Source organism: Oncorhynchus tshawytscha, linkage group LG33 (assembly GCF_018296145.1).
Source record: "Oncorhynchus tshawytscha isolate Ot180627B linkage group LG33, Otsh_v2.0, whole genome shotgun sequence".
Taxonomy (NCBI): domain Eukaryota; kingdom Metazoa; phylum Chordata; class Actinopteri; order Salmoniformes; family Salmonidae; genus Oncorhynchus; species Oncorhynchus tshawytscha.
In genome coordinates, this window is record NC_056461.1 from 31,812,185 (window position 1) to 31,833,074 (window position 20,890).

General features: G+C 46.4%; 1 protein-coding gene across 3 annotated transcripts in view; it reads right to left on the reverse strand.

The window, feature by feature from the left end:
- Positions 1-20,890, reverse strand: part of nrxn2a (neurexin 2a) — a 386,153-nt gene that overhangs the window by 188,648 nt on the left and 176,615 nt on the right. For 2 of the 3 annotated variants that reach the window (XM_042311448.1, XM_042311450.1), the window contains 4 exons: positions 15,436-15,877; positions 14,364-14,747; positions 13,336-13,539; positions 4,781-4,807 (listed from right to left, as the gene is read on the reverse strand). In XM_042311448.1, coding sequence (XP_042167382.1) covers positions 4,781-4,807; positions 13,336-13,539; positions 14,364-14,747; positions 15,436-15,877 — 1,057 coding nt within the window. The remainder of the gene's footprint in view (positions 1-4,780; positions 4,808-13,335; positions 13,540-14,363; positions 14,748-15,435; positions 15,878-20,890) is intronic. The other variant, XM_042311449.1, reaches the window with a different exon arrangement.

Genomic DNA, 20,890 nt, shown 5'->3' on the forward strand with positions numbered 1-20,890 from the left:
GGACCGCAGAGTGAAGGAAAAGCAGCCAACAAGTGCTCAGCATATGTGGAAACTCCTTCAAGACGGTTGGAAAAGCATTCCAGGTGAAGCTGGTTGAGAGAACGCCAAGAGCGTGCAAAGCTGTCATCAAGGCAAAGGGTGGCTACTTTGAAGAATCTAAAATCTAAAATATATTTTGATTTGTTCAACACTTTTTGGTTACTACATGATTCCATATCTGATATTTCATAGTTTTGATGTCTTCACTATTATTCTACAATTTAGAAAATAGTAAAAATAAAGAAAAACCCTTGAATGAGTAGGTATATTGAAACGTCTGACTGGTACGGTATGTAAATGTGATATTTCTGTATACATACAAATATACATACATATACACACATTTTCAAACATAGTATAGACTAAGGAAAGGGCTGGTTTGCATAGTCACAGCCACACTGAAGGAGTGAGAAGTAGTTTTCTCCACTCTGCTGACAAGGGTTTTTCCCCACTCATACAGTAATAAAGGCCTAGTGCACAAATATGTTGGAAATAATATATATATATATATATATATATATATATATATTATTTAAAAAAATAAAATATCAGGGGGTGCTGCAGCACCCTCAGCAACCCCTACTTCCCGCTATGGAAAACTAGTACATCTCTCCTCACCATTCTGCTCTCTAAATAATAGATGATTCCATATGTGTTATTTCATAGTTTTGAAATCTTCACTATTATTCACAATGTAGAAAATAGTAAAAATAAAGAAAAACCCTTGAACGAGTAGATTGGTCCAAACTTTTGACTGGCACTATATGTTGAAATGATGTTTATCTTCCATTGATTAACTATTAACCATGCTTAAGACATGGTTAATAGCTGTTGAGAATGCTATATTATGGTGTTTGGCCAGTTTCTATCTTTTTTACAGAGTGTAATTAGATTTGTCCGCCTAGATTGTGGGCCACATGGGTATGCTCCGAGGTGTGTCCATGGAGGAGATCCTATATACCTGTGTGTAATTGTTGCTCTTATTTGCTAGTGTTTGAATGGGAGGCTGGTCAGAGCCTGGTAGACCCCAGCTGTGTCTTTTGGCAGGGATAGCTGCATAGGTTTGATATCCTTTCAGTGTTTTGTTTGTAAAAAACATGTAAAAAATATTTTTGGCAACTTTCATTTTGTATCACCTATTAGTAAACCAACACCAGATTTGTCACATTTATGTTTGCCTTCTGCATTGAACATGCCCTAAAGACCGTGAAACACATTACTTTCACACAGATGCACAATTATATCTACATTTTTCACACAAAAATCCCATTGACATAAACACACAATTTACACCAGACTTTGAATAAGGCACAGTTTAGATTAATGTGTTTTTAAAATGCTGATTATTAAAGGGAAATGAATGCACATAGTTATTCTCTACATTACAGAAAATGACAGGTCCCTGTGCAGCATTGTGAGGATGATTCTGTCTTGATATACTGCAGGCATAGTTGAGACTGAGTTGAGACTTTGAACATGCAAGCTATTGATGCAAATAAAAACATGCTAATTTTGTAAAACAAATGTATCCTTTTTAGATGAAAGTATACTTACGACAATACGTAGTCCAACATTGGTTGGTCTATTCCATTAGAACTGGCACCGTGTTTTGTGGCTGTGTTATGTACCTACTGTAACCGCAATGCTCTCGACGACTATTCTCCTTGTGTTATGTACCTACTGTAACCACATTGCTCTCGACGACTGTTCTCCTTGTGTTATGTACCTACTGTAACCGCATTGCTCTCGACGACTATTCTCCTTGTGTTATGTACCTACTGTAACCGCATTGCTCTCGACGACTATTCTCCTTGTGTTATGTACCTACTGTAACCGCATTGCTCTCGACGACTATTCTCCTTGTGTTATATACCTACTGTAACCGCATTGCTCTCGACGACTATTCCCCTTGTGTTATGTACCTACTGTAACCGCATTGCTCTCGACGACTATTCTCCTTGTGTTATATACCTACTGTAACCGCATTGCTCTCGACAACTATTCTCCTTGTGTTATGTACCTACTGTAACCGCATTGCTCTCGACGACTATTCTCCTTGTGTTATGTACCTACTGTAACCGCAATGCTCTCGACGACTCTTCTCCTTGTGTTATGTACCTACTGTAACCGCATTGCTCTCGACGACTATTCTCCTTGTGTTATGTACCTACTGTAACCGCATTGCTCTCAACGGCTATTCTCCTTGTGTTATGTACCTACTGTAACCACATTGCTCTCAACGACTATTCTCCTTGTGTTATGTACCTACTGTAACCGCATTGCTCTCGACGACTATTCTCCTTGTGTTATGTACCTACTGTAACCGCATTGCTCTCGACGACTATTCTCCTTGTGTTATGTACCTACTGTAACCGCAATGCTCTCGACGACTATTCTCCTTGTGTTATGTACCTACTGTAACCGCATTGCTCTCGACGACTATTCTCCTTGTGTTATGTACCTACTGTAACCGCATTGCTCTCGACGACTATTCTCCTTGTGTTATGTACCTACTGTAACCGCATTGCTCTCGACGACTATTCTCCTTGTGTTATGTACCTACTGTAACCGCATTGCTCTCGACGACTATTCTCCTTGTGTTATATACCTACTGTAACCGCATTGCTCTCGACGACTATTCTCCTTGTGTTATGTACCTACTGTAACCGCATTGCTCTCAACGGCTATTCTCCTTGTGTTATGTACCTACTGTAACCGCATTGCTCTCGATGACTATTCTCCTTGTGTTATATACCTACTGTAACCGCATTGCTCTCGACGACTATTCTCCTTGTGTTATATACCTACTGTAACCGCATTGCTCTCGACGACTATTCTCCTTGTGTTATGTACCTACTGTAACCGCATTGCTCTCGATGACTATTCTCCTTGTGTTATGTACCTACTGTAACCGCATTGCTCTCGATGACTATTCTCCTTGTGTTATGTACCTACTGTAACCGCATTGCTCTCGACGACTATTCTCCTTGTGTTATGTACCTACTGTAACCGCATTGCTCTCGACGACTATTCTCCTTGTGTTATATACCTACTGTAACCGCATTGCTCTCGACGACTATTCTCCTTGTGTTATGTACCTACTGTAACCGCATTGCTCTCGACGACTATTCTCCTTGTGTTATGTACCTACTGTAACCGCATTGCTCTCGATGACTATTCTCCTTGTGTTATATACCTACTGTAACCGCATTGCTCTCGACGACTATTCTCCTTGTGTTATATACCTACTGTAACCGCATTGCTCTCGACGACTATTCTCCTTGTGTTATGTACCTACTGTAACCGCATTGCTCTCGATGACTATTCTCCTTGTGTTATGTACCTACTGTAACCGCATCGCTCTCGATGACTATTCTCCTTGTGTTATGTACCAACTGTAACCGCATTGCTCTTGATGACTGTTCTCCTTCTGAAATATAAGATCTCTATTCACCTTAAAAATACGGTTTACTATATGCTACTGTAAACATGTTTGTGATACTAGTATGTTGTAGGTTGCAGACGCTGTGACCTTATGGAGACAGTGCACCTTAGAGAGCAAATCAGGAACATGGACAGCTCCCCACCAGAATACCCTGCGGCAGAGTATACACCCCTCTATACACTGGCTGAGGCAATCAGCCTGAGACAACATGGTGTGGGGAAGAGGTGGGAGCCATTACGACCTAGTCAGGTACCTATGGTGTTTCTTATTTATGACTGTTACCACTGCCTATACTGTATACAACAGATAACCTCCGCTTTGGGCCTACATTGGGCAACATCCACCCATACATTTTTTCCCCCTCCTGTTTTGTAAATTGTGCCGGTTCCTCTCTATGCTTACCTCCCAGCATAACTCCAATGATATGTTAAAATGGTGCTTGTAAGTGGTCAATTCACCGCATGTTTAAAATGCACAACAAGTTTTGGCCTAAAGAGAGGCTCCCCCAGATGGTCGAGGGCTCTAATTGACGATAATTTAGTTCAACTACTGGCAAATTTTGTCTGTTTAAAGTCAATTAAGATTTGATTTTACTGCCATTAAACTTCAATCCATCTAAATTCATTGGACAATTATGCAGCAACATACTTAAGGTTGCTATTTAAGGTAAAACATTTACTCTGTACACAATCTGTTGTCACGGTCTCACCTGTATATAATTATTGAAGGAAAGTAGATGTAGAACAGATCTTCTGGCCCGTAGTAAAGAAGGTTTATACCTGTACTGACCAACATAAAAAACTAAGTAGTTACATCTTTCCTTGAATCCTAAAAAATGGATTTGAAAAAGTAAATTGTAAGGACAACAGTTCAAATAGGTCACCCCCCCCTCCCCGAAAGCCCAATGGTATATTGCCATCTGGTGGTAAAGTATATTACTGCTGGAAGTTAGTAGCAGGGACTGGGAGCTACTGCCACTGTCTTCTCTATGAAAAGCACTGAGTACCCATAAACAGATGGTCTCTTCTGTTGTAAAGAACAAGGGATCATTTTGTTATTCTGAAATGTGTTGCTTAGAGGATGAGTTTACCAAAGGATGTTCAGCTTTATACAGTATTTGATACCTTCCTTACAGTCCCTTACATTTTCAAGACAACCATGTGATTGTTGTACTTCATGGGGATAAATATTTGATATGGCTAATGTTAAATTCATTTAACAGCATTAAAAGTAAAACAGTGAGGTATAGAATACAGTTGTTCTGAAGTAGAGTTAAACATGATAGGAGTAACTTACTGAGGTTACAGTCTATCCTGATACAATCTGGTGAGAGAGAGAGAGATGGTGAGATAAAAAAAAAATATATATATAAGAAGATAAAGTAAAAATGTCACATCCTTCAAGGTACATTCTGCAGTTTCTTTAGACAGAGACCACTATCCAGGGACAAGCTCCAGAGTCAAAACCAGCCTTTTCCTCACCATAGCCACCATTCAGCACCCACTAACATACGAGCTGAGGGAGGTAATGTTACACTCAGGAGAACCAGTAATGTGCAGTGCCTTAGGAGAGTATTCAGACCCCTTCCCCTTTCCACGTTACAGCCTTATTCTGAAATGGATTCCACTTTTTTCCCCTCATCAATCTACACATAATACCCCATAATGGCAAAGTGAAAGCAGGTTTTTATAAATGTTTGCAAATGTATTAAAAATAAAAAACTGAAATACCTTATTTACATAAGTATTCAGACCCTTTGCTATGAGACTTGAAATTGAGCTCAGGTGCACCCTGTTTCCATTGATCAACCTTGAGATGTTTCTACAATTTCATTGGAGTCCACCTGTGGTAAATTCAAATGATTGGACATAATTTAGAAAGGCACACATGTCTGTATAAGGTCCCACAGTTGACAGTGCATGTCAGAGTAAAAACCAAGACATGAGGTCAAAGGAATTGTCCGTAGAGCTCCGAGACAGGATTGTACCAAAACATTTCTGCAGCATTGAAAGTCCCCAAGAACACAGTGGCCTCCATCATTCTTAAATGGAAGAAGTTTGGAACCACCAAGACTTCCTAGAGCTGGCCGCATGGCCAAACTAAGCCATCGGGGGAGAAGAGCCTTGGTCAGGGAGATGATCAAGAACTCTATGGTCACTCTGACAGAGCTCTAGAGTTCCTCTGTGAAGATGGGAGAATCTTCCAGAAGGACAACCATCTCTGCAGCACTCCAGCAATCAGGCCTTTATGGTAGAATGGCCAGATGGAAGCCAGTCCTCAGTAAAAAGCACATGACAGCCTGGTTGGAGTTTGCCAAAAGGCCCCTAAAGGATTCTCAGACCATGAGAATAAAGATTCTTTGCTCTGATGAAACCAAGATTGAACTCTTTGGCCTCTTTAGCCATCCCTACGGTGAAGCATGGTGGTGGCAGCATCATGCTGTGGGATGTTTTTCAGCGACAGGGAATGGGAGACTAGTCAGGATCGAGGGAAAGATGAATGGAGCAAAGTACAGAGACATTATTGATGAAGACCTGCTCCAGAGTGCTCAGGACCTCAGACTGGGGTGAAGGTTCACCTTCCAACAGGACAACGACCCTTAGCACACAGCCAAGACAACGCAGGAGTGGCTTTGGGACAAGTCTCTGAATGTCCTTGAGTGGCCCAGCCAGAGCCCGGACTTGAACTTGAATCTCTGAAAGAACTGAAAATAGCTGTCCAGCGATGCTCCCCATCCAACATGACAGAGCTTTAGATAATCTGAAGAGAATAATGGGACAAACTCCCCAAAAGAGGTGTGTCAAGTTTGTAGCATCATACCCAAAAATACTTGAAGCTGTAATCACTGCCAAAGGTGTTCAACAAAGTACTGAGTAAAAGGTCTGAATACTTACAGTACCAGTCAAAAGTTTGGACACATACTCATTCAAGGATTTCAGAGACTGTGTGAATCAGGCCTTCGTGATCGAATTGCTGCAAAGAAACCACTACTAAAGGACAATAATAAGAAGAGACATGTTTGGGCCAAGAAACACGAGCAATGGACATTAGACCGGTGGAAATCTGTCCTTTGGTCTGCTTGGTTCCAACCGCCATGTCTTTGTGAGACAGAGTAGGTGAACAGATGACATCTGCATGTGTGGTTCCCACTGTGAAGCATGGAGGAGGAGGCATGATGGTGTGGGTGTGTATTGCTGGTGACACTGTCAGTGAGTTATTTAGAATTCGAACACACTTAACCAGCATGGCTACCACAGCATTCTGCAGCGATACGCCATCCCATCTGGTTTGCGCTTAGTGGGACTATCATTTGTTTTCAACAGGGCAAAGACCCAGCACACCTCCAGGCTGTGTAAGGACTATTTTACCAAGAAGGAGAGTGATGGAGTGCTGCATCAGATGACCTGGCCTCCACAATCACCCGACCTCAACCCAATTGAGATGGTTTGGGAGTCGGACCGTGCTCAGCATATGTGGAAACTCCTTCAAGACTGTTGGAAAAGCATTCTAGTTGAAGTTGGTTAAGAGAATGCCAAGAGGGTGCAACGCTGTCATCAAGGCAAAGGGTTTCAAAGGGTGGCTACTCTATTTTGATTTGTTTAACACTTTTTTTGGTGACTACGTGATACCATAACACACACATTTTCAAACATAGTATAGACTAAGGAAAGGGCTGGTTTGCATAGTCACAGCCACACTGAAGGAGTGAGAAGTAGTTTTCTCCCCTCTTCTGACAATGGTTTTTCCCCACTCATACAGTAATAAAGGCCTAGTGCACAAATTTGGTGGAAATAATATATATACATATATATATACATATATTATTTAAAAACAAAATATCAGGGGGTGCTGCAGCACCCTCAGCACCCCTACTTCCCGCTATGGAAAACTAGTACATCTCTCCTCACCATTCTGCTCTCTGAATAACAGAATAGCTACATAGTCATTATGGTTTACCATAATCTGCAATGAAGGCTACAGTATGTACTACTATATACTACTATGCTAGTGTGGCTGAGGTGTGCTCTGGAGCTGTCAACCATCACAGAGCAGTGGATACAAACAGCCAAGGACCAGACTCACTACCTACAGACGTACTGGGCATGTTGTACACCATGACAATGTACAGTACCAGTCAAAAGTTTGGACACACCTACTCAATCAAGGGTTTTTCTTTATTTGTACTATGTACTTTTCTACATTGTAGAATAATATTGAAGACATCAAAACTATTAAATAACACATATGGAATCATGTAGTAACCAAAACAGTGTTAGACAAATCAAAGTATATTTGAAGAATGTAAAATATAAAATATAATTGGATTTGTTTAACACTTTTTTGGTTACTACATCATTTCATATGTGTTATTTCATAGTTTTAACGTCTACACTATTATTCTACAAGGTAGAAAATAGTTGTTTTTTTTAAATAAAAAATGGAATGAGTAGGTGTGTCCAAACTCTTGACCGGGTACTGATGGTACAGTACTGTATGTTTTAAAGTGAGCTGGCCTCTCTGACTGTCTGTTCCTAGGACTGCAGACACACAGGCCGTTGAAGGGCTGAAAGGGTTGGGGGATGGGGGATGGATCAGCTAGCGACTGACCTGGGCATGGAGAGAGATACAGGGAGGAGGAGAGGGAGAGAGACAGGGGAGAGAGACAGGGGAGGGAGAGGGAGGAGGAGAGGGAGAGAGACAGGGGAGAGAGAGAGAGAGGGAGGAGGAGAGGGAGAGAGACAGGGGAGAGAGAGAGAGGGAGGGAGAGGGAGAGAGGGAGGAGAGGGAGAGAGACAGGGAGGGAGAGAGACAGGGAGAGAGAGAGGGAGGAGGAGGGGAGAGAGACAGGGGAGAGAGAGAGAGGGAGGAGGAGAGGGAGAGAGACAGGGGAGAGAGAGAGAGGGAGGAGGAGAGGGAGAGAGACAGGGGAGAGAGAGAGGGAGGAGGAGAGGGAGAGAGACAGGGGGAGAGAGAGAGAGGGAGGAGGAGAGGGAGAGAGCCACGGGAGAGAGAGATAGAGGGAGAGAGACAGGGGAGAGAGAGAGAGAGAGGGGGAGGAGGAGAGAGAGAGACAGGGCAGAGAGGGGAGGAGGAGAGGGAGAGAGACAGGGGGAGAGAGAGGGAGAGGAGAGGGAGAGAGACAGAGAGAGAGAGAGAGATGGAGGAGGAGAGGGAGAGAGACAGGGGAGAGAGAGAGAGATGGAGGAGGAGAGGGAGAGAGACAGGGAGAGAGAGATAGAGGGAGGAGGAGAGGGAGAGAGACACAGGGAGAGAGGAGGAGAGGGAGAGAGACAGGGAGAGAGAGAGAGGGAGGGAGAGAGACAGGGGAGGGGAGAGAGAGGGGAGAGAGATAGAGGAGGAGGAGAGGGAGAGAGACAGGGGAGAGAGGAGAGAGGAGGAGGGGAGAGAGACAGGGGGAGAGAGAGGAGGAGGAGAGGGAGAGAGACAGGGGGAGAGAGAGAGAGAGAGAGGGAGGAAGAGAGGGGAGAGAGACATGGGGAGGAGAGGGAGAAAGATAGAGGAGGAGGAGAGGAGAGAGACAGGGGAGAGAGAGGGAGAGGAGATGGAGGAGGAGAGGGGGAGAGACAGGGGAGAGAGAGATAGAGGGAGGAGGAGAGGGAGAGAGACAGGGGAGAGAGAGAGAGAGGGAGGAGGAGAGGGAGAGAGACAGGGGGAGAGAGAGAGATAGAGGGAGGAGGAGAGGGAGAGAGAGAGAGAGAGGAGGAGGAGGAGAGGGAGAGAGACAGGGAGAGAGAGAGAGATGGAGGAGGAGAGGGAGAGAGACAGGGAGAGAGAGAGATGGAGAGGGAGGAGAGGGAGAGAGACAGGGGGAGAGAGACATAGAGGAGGAGAGGGAGAGACAGGGGAGAGAGAGATGAGGGGAGGAGAGGGAGAGAGACAGGGGGAGAGAGAGAGAGGGAGGGAGGAGACAGAGGGAGAGAGACAGGGGAGAGAGAGGGAGGAGTAGAGGGGAGAGACAGGAGAGAGATAGAGGGGGAGGAGGAGAGGGAGAGAGACAGGGGGAGAGAGAGATAGAGGGAGGAGGAGAGGGAGAGAGACAGGGGAGAGAGAGAGAGGGAGGAGAGAGGGAGAGAGACAGGGGGAGAGAGAGAGATGGAGGAGGAGAGGAGAGAGACAGGAGAGGAGGAGGGAGGAGGAGAGGGAGAGAGAGAGGGGGAGGAGAGGGAGAGAGACAGGGGAGAGGAGAGAGATGGAGGAGGAGAGGGAGAGAGACAGGGGAGAGAGAGAGATGGAGGAGGAGAGGAGAGAGAGACAGGGGAGAGAGACATAGAGGGAGGAGGAGAGGGAGAGAGACAGGGGAGAGAGAGATAGAGGGAGGAGGAGAGGGAGAGAGGAGAGAGAGAGAGAGGAGGAGGAGGGAGAGAGAGAGAGGGAGGAGGAGAGGAGAGAGAGACAGGGGAGAGAGAGAGAGGGAGGAGGAGAGGGAGAGAGACAGGGGGGGAGAGAGAGAGAGGGAGGAGGAGAGGGAGAGAGACAGGGGAGAGGAGAGAGAGAGGGGAGAGGGAGAGGAGATAGATGGGGAGGGAGGAGAGAGAGGGGAGAGGGAGAGGAGATAGAGGAGGAGGAGAGGGAGGAGAGAGGGACAGGGAGAGAGAGAGAGATGGAGGAGGAGAGGGAGAGAGACAGGGAGAGAGAGAGAGGGAGGAGGAGAGGGAGAGAGACAGGGGGAGAGAGAGAGAGGGAGGAGGAGAGGGAGAGAGACAGGGAAGAGAGAGATAGAGGGAGAGGAGAGGGAGAGAGAGAGAGGGAGGAGGAGAGGGAGAGAGAAGGGGAGAGAGAGAGAGATGGAGGAGGAGAGGGAGAGAGACAGGGAGAGAGATAGATGGAGGAGGAGAGGGAGAGAGACAGGGAGAGAGACATAGAGGGAGGAGGAGAGGGAGAGAGGGAGAGAGAGATAGAGGGAGAAGGAGAGGGAGAGAGACAGGGGAGAGGAGAGAGGGAGAGAGAGACAGGGAGAGAGAGAGAGGGGGAGGAGAGGGAGAGAGACAGGGGGAGAGAGAGAGGGAGGAGGAGAGGGAGAGAGACAGGGAGAGAGAGAGAGAGAGGAGGAGAGGGAGAGAGGGGGAGGAGGGAGAGAGAGATGGAGGGAGGAGAGGAGAGAGAGGGGGAGAGAGGGAGAGGAGAGGGGAGAGAGAGAGAGAGGGAGGAGGAGAGGGAGAGAGACAGGGAGAGAGAGATAGAGGGAGGAGGAGAGGGAGAGAGACAGGGGGAGAGAGAGAGAGGGAGGAGGAGAGGGAGAGAGACAGGGAAGAGAGAGATAGAGGGAGGAGGAGAGGGAGAGAGGAGGGAGGAGGGAGAGAGAAGGGAGAGAGAGAGAGATGGAGGAGGAGAGGGAGAGAGACAGGGAGAGAGAGAGATGGAGGGAGAGGGAGAGAGACAGGGAGAGAGACATAGAGGGAGAGGAGAGGGAGAGAGGGGGAGAGAGATAGAGGGAGGAGGAGAGGGAGAGAGACAGGGGAGAGAGAGAGAGGGAGGGAGAGACAGGGGAGAGAGAGAGAGACAGGGGAGAGAGGAGGAGGAGAGGGAGAGAGACAGGGGAGAGAGAGGGAGGGAGGGAGAGAGACAGGGAGAGAGAGAGGGAGGGGAGAGGGAGAGAGAGAGGGAGGAGGAGAGGGAGAGAGACAGGGGAGAGAGAGAGATGGAGGAGGAGAGGGAGAGAGACAGGGGAGAGAGAGAGATGGAGGAGGAGAGGGAGAGAGACAGGGGAGAGAGACATAGAGGGAGGAGGAGAGGGAGAGAGACAGGGGAGAGAGAGATAGAGGGAGGAGGAGAGGGAGAGAGACAGGGGAGAGAGAGATAGAGGGAGGAGAGGAGGAGAGAGAGGGAGGAGGAGAGGGGGAGAGAGGAGAGAGAGAGAGGGAGGAGGAGAGGGAGAGAGACAGGGGAGAGAGAGAGATGGGAGGAGAGGGAGAGAGACAGGGGAGAGAGAGAGAGAGAGGAGGAGGAGAGAGAGAGAGATGGGGAGGAGAGGGAGAGAGACAGGGGAGAGGGAGGAGGAGGGAGAGAGACAGGGGCCAGAGAGAGGGAGGAGGAGAGAGAGAGAGAGAGAGGAGGAGAGGGAGAGAGACAGGGGAGAGAGAGATGGAGGGAGGAGGAGAGGGAGAGAGACAGGGGGAGAGAGAGAGGGAGGAGGGAGGGAGAGAGACAGGGAGAGAGAGATAGAGGGAGGAGGAGAGGGAGAGAGAGAGAGAGGGAGAGGGAGGGAGAGAGAAGGGAGAGAGAGAGAGATGGAGGAGGAGAGGGAGAGAGACAGGGAGAGAGAGAGATGGAGGAGGAGAGGGAGAGAGACAGGGGGAGAGAGACATAGAGGGAGGAGGAGAGGGAGAGACAGGGGAGAGAGAGATAGAGGGGAGGAGAGGGAGAGAGACAGGGAGAGAGAGAGGGAGGGAGAGAGACAGGGGAGAGAGAGTAGAGGGAGGAGGAGAGGGAGAAGACACAGAGGAGAGAGAGGGAGGAGAGAGGGAGATAGACAGGGGGAGAGTTGTGTATGATAGAGAGAACACAGAGGAGATGGGGAGAGAGATGTACATAGACAGGGGCCAGAGTAGAGGGAGGAGGAGAGGGTTGTGCTGGGAGGAGGAGAGGGAGAGAGACACAGAGAGATAGAGGGAGGAGAGAGGGACAGAGACAGGGGAGAGAGAGAGGAGGGGAGGAGAGGGGAGAGAGACAGGGAAGATGAGATGAGGGAGGAGGAGAGGAGAGAGAGAGAGAGGGAGGAGGAAAGGGATTGTCCCTCTAGAGAGAGAGAGATGGAGGAGGAGAGGGAGAGAGTGGGTTGTGCTGGAGGAGAGATCTTTGTGGGGAGAGACTAGCCTTGTCTCAGGGGAGACGTTGGTGGAGAGAGAGATGGGGAGAAGGGAGCTGAGACAGGGGCAAAGTCTCAGAGGGAGGGAGAGATCAGGGGAGAGAGAGAGAGAGACAGGGAGAGAGAGGGGCCCTGAGACAGGGGGGGGATAGAGGGAGATGGGGAGAGAGACTCCTGACCCCTCCTGTCTCAGAGAGAGTATTTATGCTGCAGAGAGAGACAGGGGGGGGCTAGGGTGAGTTTGTTAGGAGGAGTCCTATTCGGGAGAGAGACAGGGGAGAGAGAGAGTGATGGAGGAGGGATTCTCTCTTCTCTCTTTCTTTCTCTCTCTCGGAGACAGGGAGAGCCCTAGGACCATGCCTCAGGACTACCTGACATGATGACTCCTTACTGTCCCCAGTCCACCTGGCCGATGCTGCTGCTCCAGTTTCAACTGTTCTGCCTTATTATTATTGGACCATGCTGGTCATTTATGAACATTTGAACATCTTGGCCATGTTCTGTTATAATCTCCACCCGGCACAGCCAGAAGAGGACTGGCCACCCCACATAGCCTGTTTCCTCTCTAGGTTTCTTCCTAGGTTTTGGCCTTTCTAGGAGTTTTTCCTAGGCCACCGTGAGACTACACCTGAGTGGATGAGGAGAGGAGAGAGACTGTACAGCACGAGAGAGATGGAGGAGGAGAGGGAGAGAGACACAGCACTTTGAGAGGGAGGAGCTGAGGGAGGAGACATATAAATATATTTGATTTGATTTGAGGGTACATAGATGATGTGAGAGGGGGATAGAGAGAACACAGAGGGAGGAGATAGAGAGATCTACATAGATGATGTGTATGATAGAGAGAACACAGAGGAGATAGAGAGATGTACATAGATGATGTGTATAATAGAGAAAACACAGAGGAGATAGAGAGATGTACATAGATGATGTGTATGATAGAGAGAAGAGTAAGTAGAACAAGACCTCTCTCATTACATCACTCTCACTGAGAAGCCGCGAGAGTTAGTGTTGTTAGCATTACCCAGGTTGACGGTGAGTTTGACCCGGCCCGCTTCCAGCTCCAGACGCAGGGTGTCAGCTGAGTCCTGGGAGGTGGTGGCCAACAGCAGCCCAAAGGCCCTCTGGGACATAAAGCGTAGCGCCACGTCCTCGGCCTCCGTGTGCATGCTGACTGGCAGTGTCACCTTCAGGTACATGCTGCCATCATAGCTCAGCACCGTGGCCTCTGTGTGTGACACCCAAAGACAGGGAAACAGGGTTAGCTAATGTTTTGGTCACAAATGTTCCCGTACAGCACAGAACAATTTCCTATACACTCAACACTGAATAAGCGCATGATTCAGAATAAATTAAGAATTCAATGTAAGATGTGATCATTGGTGAACCACATCTAACAGTGTTTTTCCATGTATGTCTGTCAGTCAGTTTCCTGCAGGAACACTAGATGGCAGGAAAAGCCTGTAATACACCACACAGCTCCGTTATGTGATGCCTCTCTAATCATCCTCTCTTCTCATAGATTTCTATTCAGGCCACAAATAGGATGAGGATTCCATTTATATCCCTCAATGTTATCAGCCAAATGGCTTCACAATGGGGTTGCTCTCCTCTCTGTGAGAAAGATCTCTGTGGTAGATGCAGGGTGATTTAGACTTATGGAGAGCCCACCACAATACTGATGAATCACTGATACCCAGTAGTGTTTATTCCTCACGTACTGCCACTTCACTAACAGATCACTAATGAAGTGGGAAGTTACCCATTGAATGACTCACATAAATGTGATTTAATTTACATTGTCTGTATGAAATATCTGAAAACCTTTCAAAAGTTTTGCGGTATCTTTTCAACCGGGAACAACATTCCCCATCCCGCTGTCACTCGCTCTCACCACTTTCACAGTTTCCCCATCCCGCTGTCCCTCTCTCTCACTGCTCTCACAGTTTCCCCAACCCGCTGTCCCCCTCTCACCACTTTCACAGATTCCCCAACCCACTGTCCCTCTCTCACCACCTTCACAGTTTCCCCAACCCACCGTCCCCCTCTCACCACTTTCACAGTTGGGACCTAGGTAGCCCGTGCTGGTGCAATCACACACATGACGGTTCCAGCCCTCACGGCACTGCCCACCGTTGCCACAGACGTCTCTGCCACACCTGATGTGTGTTTCCCTGGTGCAGAAGCTGCTGACTCCAGAGGCACTCTGGATCTCTGCCAGTCTCCTCAGGTCCCGGCTCCGCCCATCCATAAACAGGTCCCGCATGCAGCCCACGTAGCCCAGGTTGAGTGGGGCCGTCCAGACTTCTGGGGGGAGGATGAGGCGCTGGCGTGCCTCGGGCAAACCCCCCAGGTACATATCGCCCTCCAGGTCTAAGATCTCATTGCCTTCATTCGCAGAGAATGGTGTGCTGCGGCTGTTCACCGAGATGGAGCCTGAAGGAAAAAACAGAGTGAGTCAACTAGTATCAAGGCTGTCTCACGTCACTGTATGTGTGTTTGAGAAGATGTGCAGGTGTGTGTGAGTAATGAGTGTTGGTGGAGGAGTGGGAAGATCAAGTGAGAGTGTGAGTTCCTGTGTTGCTATTGGAGGATGTGGTTCACAGTGGTTCTAGCTATTCATTGGGATATAACATCAAACAGAAGAGGATATCCACAAGGTATACCAGGTGTAAAACTGTGGAATGACTAATGAAGAAGAATGTCTCAGGTCTTTGTCATAGCATAATCCTAAACTGTAAGCAAACCGGCTGGAATCACTGGGCTCGGCTAATGAGGACAGACATTTCCCCACATGAGGTAGGTGACAGTATAATTGGCCACTTGCAAAATAGGTTAAGGCAATTTATGAAATGTCATACATAGATTATAACTGCTAAAAATAAGACTGTAATTAAAACTGGATATGCACACAGCATCTCTGACTGCAGCAAAGAAACATTAAAAGTAAGCTAAAATATGAGTGTCTCTATATAGTTATAGTGAATGTAATTTCACAAGCCAGAAACTTTGTCATCTCACTATGGGACATGCCCCCATTAGGCTCACTGGTTGAAGCCTTATTCAATCACACCTAACGGGCCAATCAGAGCTTATCAGAACCTTCATGTGTGCTTCCCCTCACCCTTACGCCCCTCCCTCTGGAAGTCCACGTGGCACCACTCCCCATCGTTGACCCTCTTGTTGCTGGCCTTCATCTTGATGCTGCCAGAGCCCATGTCCATCACCAGGTAGAGAAAGCCATCCATTAGCTCCATGGCAAAGTAATGAGCCCTGGCCTGCCTGTCCGGCTGTCTGTCTAGGTCCTGCAGACGTCTGTCCCCGTGGCTGAACAGCAGCAGGCCGCTGGGCTCCGTGGTCCGGAAGTCAAAGGAGATGGAGCCGGTCTTCTTGGTGTTCCACCTGGGCAGGGTGAGGTAGGAGGCGGGCGTGTCGAAGGTGACTGGCTCCAGGGCCGCCACATCCTCACAGCGGAAGGTCAGGTCACCGTGAACACTGACCTGAGGGTCCCGCTCTGCAGCCAGACGAGACAGCTCCAGTCTGAACTCATTGTTCTTGTAAACCACCTATAGGGACAGGAACAGGGGACAGGACTGTCACTGAGTGGGTGGCTGCGGAGAGACCAATTTCTGTCCTGTTATTGACCTCATTCCTCACTCTTTTCTGTGATTGTACTCAATACCAAACCTTAAGATTCAAGCAACAATTTGTCATTCATTGAAACTGTTTATATCTATGAAATGTGACAAAAGATTCCACTGTGTAATTGTATATATTTTCTTACAGTCAGACTTCAAACAACAACATACATAATGCCATTAATCATTACTAGACATCCACTCCAGACATTACAGAATACATGACTGAATAGATTACAGAATACATTACAGAATACATTACAGAATACATTACAGAATACATTACAGAATACATGACTGAATAGATTACAGAATACATGACTGAATAGATTACAGAATACATTACAGAATACATGACTGAATAGATTACAGAATACATTACAGAATACATTACAGAATACATTACAGAATACATGACTGAATAGATTACAGAATACATTACAGAATACATGACTGAATAGATTACAGAATACATGACTGAATAGATTACAGAATACATTACAGAATACATGACTGAATAGATTACAGAATACATGACTGAATAGATTACAGAATACATTACAGAATACATGACTGAATAGATTACAGAATACATGACTGAATAGATTACAGAATACATTACAGAATACATGACTGAATAGATTACAGAATACATTACAGAATACATGACTGAATACATTACAGAATACATGACTGAATAGATTACAGAATACATTACAGAATACATTACAGAATACATGACTGAATAGATTACAGAATACATTACAGAATACATGACTGAATAGATTACAGAATACATGACTGAATAGATTACAGAATACATTACAGAATACATTACAGAATACATGACTGAATAGATTACAGAATACATGACTGAATAGATTACAGAATACATTACAGAATACATGACTGAATAGATTACAGAATACATGACTGAATAGATTACAGAATACATGACTGAATAGATTACAGAATACATTACAGAATACATGACTGAATAGATTACAGAATACATTACAGAATACATGACTGAATAGATTACAGAATACATTACAGAATACATGACTGAATAGATTACAGAATACATTACAGAATACATGACTGAATACATGACTGAATAGATTACAGAATACATTACAGAATACATGACTGAATAGATTACAGAATACATTACAGAATACATGACTGAATAGATTACAGAATACATGACTGAATAGATTACAGAATACATTACAGAATACATGACTGAATAGATTACAGAATACATTACAGAATACATGACTGAATAGATTACAGAATACATTACAGAATACATGACTGAATAGATTACAGAATACATTACAGAATACATGACTGAATACATGACTGAATAGATTACAGAATACATGACTGAATACATGACTGAATAGATTACAGAATACATTACAGAATACATGACTGAATAGATTACAGAATACATTACAGAATACATGACTGAATTACAAGACATCAGATCATGAATTGAATCTCCCTGCCTGCCACCCTGCCAGTCTGTCTGCCTGCCTGTCTGTCTGCCTGTCTGTCTTCATGCCTGCCTGTCTGTCTTCATGCTTGTCTTCATGCCTGCCTGTCTGTCTTCATGCCTGCCTGTTTGTATTCATGCCTGTCTTCATGCCTGCCTGTCTGTCTTCATGCCTGCCTGCCTGTCTTCATGCCTGCCTGCCTGTCTTCATGCCTGTCTTCATGCAAGCCTGCCTGCCTGTCTTCATGCCTGCCTGTCTGCCTGTCTTCCTGCCTGCCTGCCTGCCTGTCTGTCTGTCTGTCTGTCTGTCTGTCTGTCTGTGTCTGTCTGTCTGTCTGTCTGTCTGTCTGTCTGTCTGTCATGCCTGCCTGCCGCCTGCCTGTCTGTCTGTCTGTCTTCATGCTTGCCTGCCTGTCTGTCTTCATGCCTGCCTGCCTGTCTGTCTTCATGCCTGCCTGTCTGTCTGTCATGCCTGCCTGCCTGTCTGTCTTCATGCCTGCCTGTCTGTCTGTCATGCCTGCCTGTCTGTCTGTCTGTCTGTCTGTCTGTCTGTCTGTCTGTCTGTGCCTGCCTGTCTGTCTGTCATGCCTGCTGCCTGCCTGTCTGTCTTCATGCCTGCCTGCCTGCCTGTCTTCATGCCTGCCTGCCTGTCTGTCTTCATGCCTGCCTGCCTGTCTGTCTTCATGCCTGCCTGTCTGTCTGTCTGTCATGCCTGCCTGCCTGTCTGTCTTCATGCCTGCCTGCCTGTCTGTCTGTCTGTCATGCCTGCCTGCCTGTCTGTCTTCATGCCTGCCTGCCTGTCTGTCTTCATGCCTGCCTGCCTGTCTGTCTTCATGCCTGCCTGCCTGTCTGTCTTCATGCCTGCCTGCCTGTCTGTCTTCATGCCTGCCTGCCTGTCTGTCTTCATGCCTGCCTGCCTGTCTTAAATATATATAAATGTTTTTTACCCCTCCACCACCACACTCTTCGGAGGACAAATATCTTTACGTTCTTTACGGCTTTACAGCTTTTCTGCTACATATACATACATTTTACATACACATTTTACATACACATTTTACATACACATTTTACATGCACATTTTACATGCACATTTTACATGCACATTTTACATGCACATTTTACATATAGTTGAAGTCAGAAGTTTACATACACCAAATACATTTCAACTCAGTTTTCCACAATTCTTGACATTTCATCCAAGTAAAAATCCCCTGTCTTATTTCAGTTAGGATCACCACTTTATTTTAAGAATGTGAAATGTCAAAATAATAGTAGAGAGAATGATTTATTTCAGCTTTTATTTCTTACATCACATTCCCAGTGGGTCAGAAGAAATTCCTCCTGACAGAGCTGGTGTAACTGAGTTAGGTTTGTAGGCCTCCTTGCTCGCACACGCTTTTTCAGTTCTGCACAATCTTTCTATGGGATTGAGGTCAGGGCTTTGTGATGGCCACTCCAATACCTTGACTTTGTTGTCCTTAAGCCATTTTGCCACAACTTTGGAAGTATGCTTGGGGTCATTGTCCATTTGGAAGACCCATTTGGACTAAGCTTTAACTTCCTGACTGATGTCTTGAGAATTTGCTTCAATATATCCACATAATTGTCCTGCCTCATGATGCCATCTATTTTGTGAAGTGCACCTGTCCCTCCTGCAGCAAAGCACCCCCACAACATGAAGCTTCCACCCCCGTGCTTCACGGTTGGGATGGTGTTCTTTGGCTTGCAAGCCTCCCCCTTTTTCCTCCAAACATAACGATGGTCATTATGGCCAAACAGTTCTATTTTTGATTCATCAGACCAGAGGACATTTATCCAAAAAGTACGATCTTTGTCCCCATGTGCAGTTACAAACCGTAGTCTGGCTTTTTTTTTTGCGGTTTCGGAGCAGTGGCTTCTTCCTTGCTGAGCAGCTTTTCAGGTTATGTCGATAGAGGACTCATTTTACTGTGGATATAGATAGACTTTTGTACCTGTTTCCTCCAGCATCTTCACATGGTCCTTTGCTGCTGTTCTGGGATTGTTTTGCACTTTTCACACCAAAGTACGTTCATCTCTAGGAGACAGAACGCGTCTCCTTCCTGAGCGGTATGACAGCTGCGTGGTCCCATGGTGTTTCTACTTACGTACTATTGTTTGTACAGATGAACGTGGTACCTTCAGGCATTTGGAAATTGCTCCCAAGGATGAACCAGACTTGTGGAGGTCTACAATTTTTTTCTGAGGTCTTGGCAGATTTCTTTTGATTTTCCCATTATGTTTAGCAAAGAGGTACTGAGTTTGAAGGTAGGCCTTGAAATACATCCACAGGTACACCTCCAATTGACTCAAATTATGTCAATTAGCCTATCAGAAGCTTCTAAAGCCATGACATAATTTTCTGGAATTTTCCAAGCTGTTTAAAGGCACTGTCAACTTAGTGTATGTAAACCTCTGACCCACTGGAATTGTGATACAGTGAATTTATAAGTGAAATAATCTGTCTGTAAACAATTGTTGGAAAAATTGCTTGTGTCATGCACAAAGTAGATGTCCTAACTGACTTGCCAAAACTATAGTTTGTTAGCAAGACATTTGTGGAGTGGTTGAAAAATGAGTTTTAATGACAACAACCTATGTTTATGTAAACTTCCAACTTCAACTGTACATGGTACTTTTATATAAAGCAGTCACATAACAATAATACTTTACCAAACATAAACTCTTTAATCCCGCCCCTCAGTCACTCTCATCCCATCCCACCTATCACCATAGACATCAGCTCTTTAATCCCGCCCCTCAGCCACTCTCATCCCATCCCACCTATCACCATAGACATAAACTCTTTAATCCCGCCCCTCAGTCACTCTCATCCCATCCCACCTATCACCATAGACATCAGCTCTTTAATCCCGCCCCTCAGTCACTCTCATCCCATCCCACCTATCACCATAGACATCAGCTCTTTAATCCCGCCCCTCAGCCACTCTCATCCCATCCCACCTATCACCATAGACATCAGCTCTTTAATCCCGCCCCTCAGCCTCTCTCAGACCATCCCACCTATCACCATAGACATCAGCTCTTTAATCCCGCCCCTCAGTCACTCTCATCCCATCCCACCTATCACTATAGACATCAGCTCTTTAATCCCGCCCCTCAGCCACTCTCATCCCATCCCACCTATCACCATAGACCACCCATCGCCCAACACTGCTCATTGTAAGGTTAATTTTAAGTGCATGTTGTGGTTTTTTAACAATTCTGCCTGCCTGCCTGCCTGCTTGCCTGCCTGTCTGTCTGTCTGTCTGTCTGTCTGTCTGTCTGTCTGTCTGTCTGTCTGTCTGTCTGTCTGTCTGTCTGCCTGCCTGCCTGCCTGCCTGCCTGCCTGCCTGCCTGTCTGTCTGTCTGTCTGCCTGCCTGCCTGTCTGCCTGCCTGCCTGCCTGCCTGCCTGCC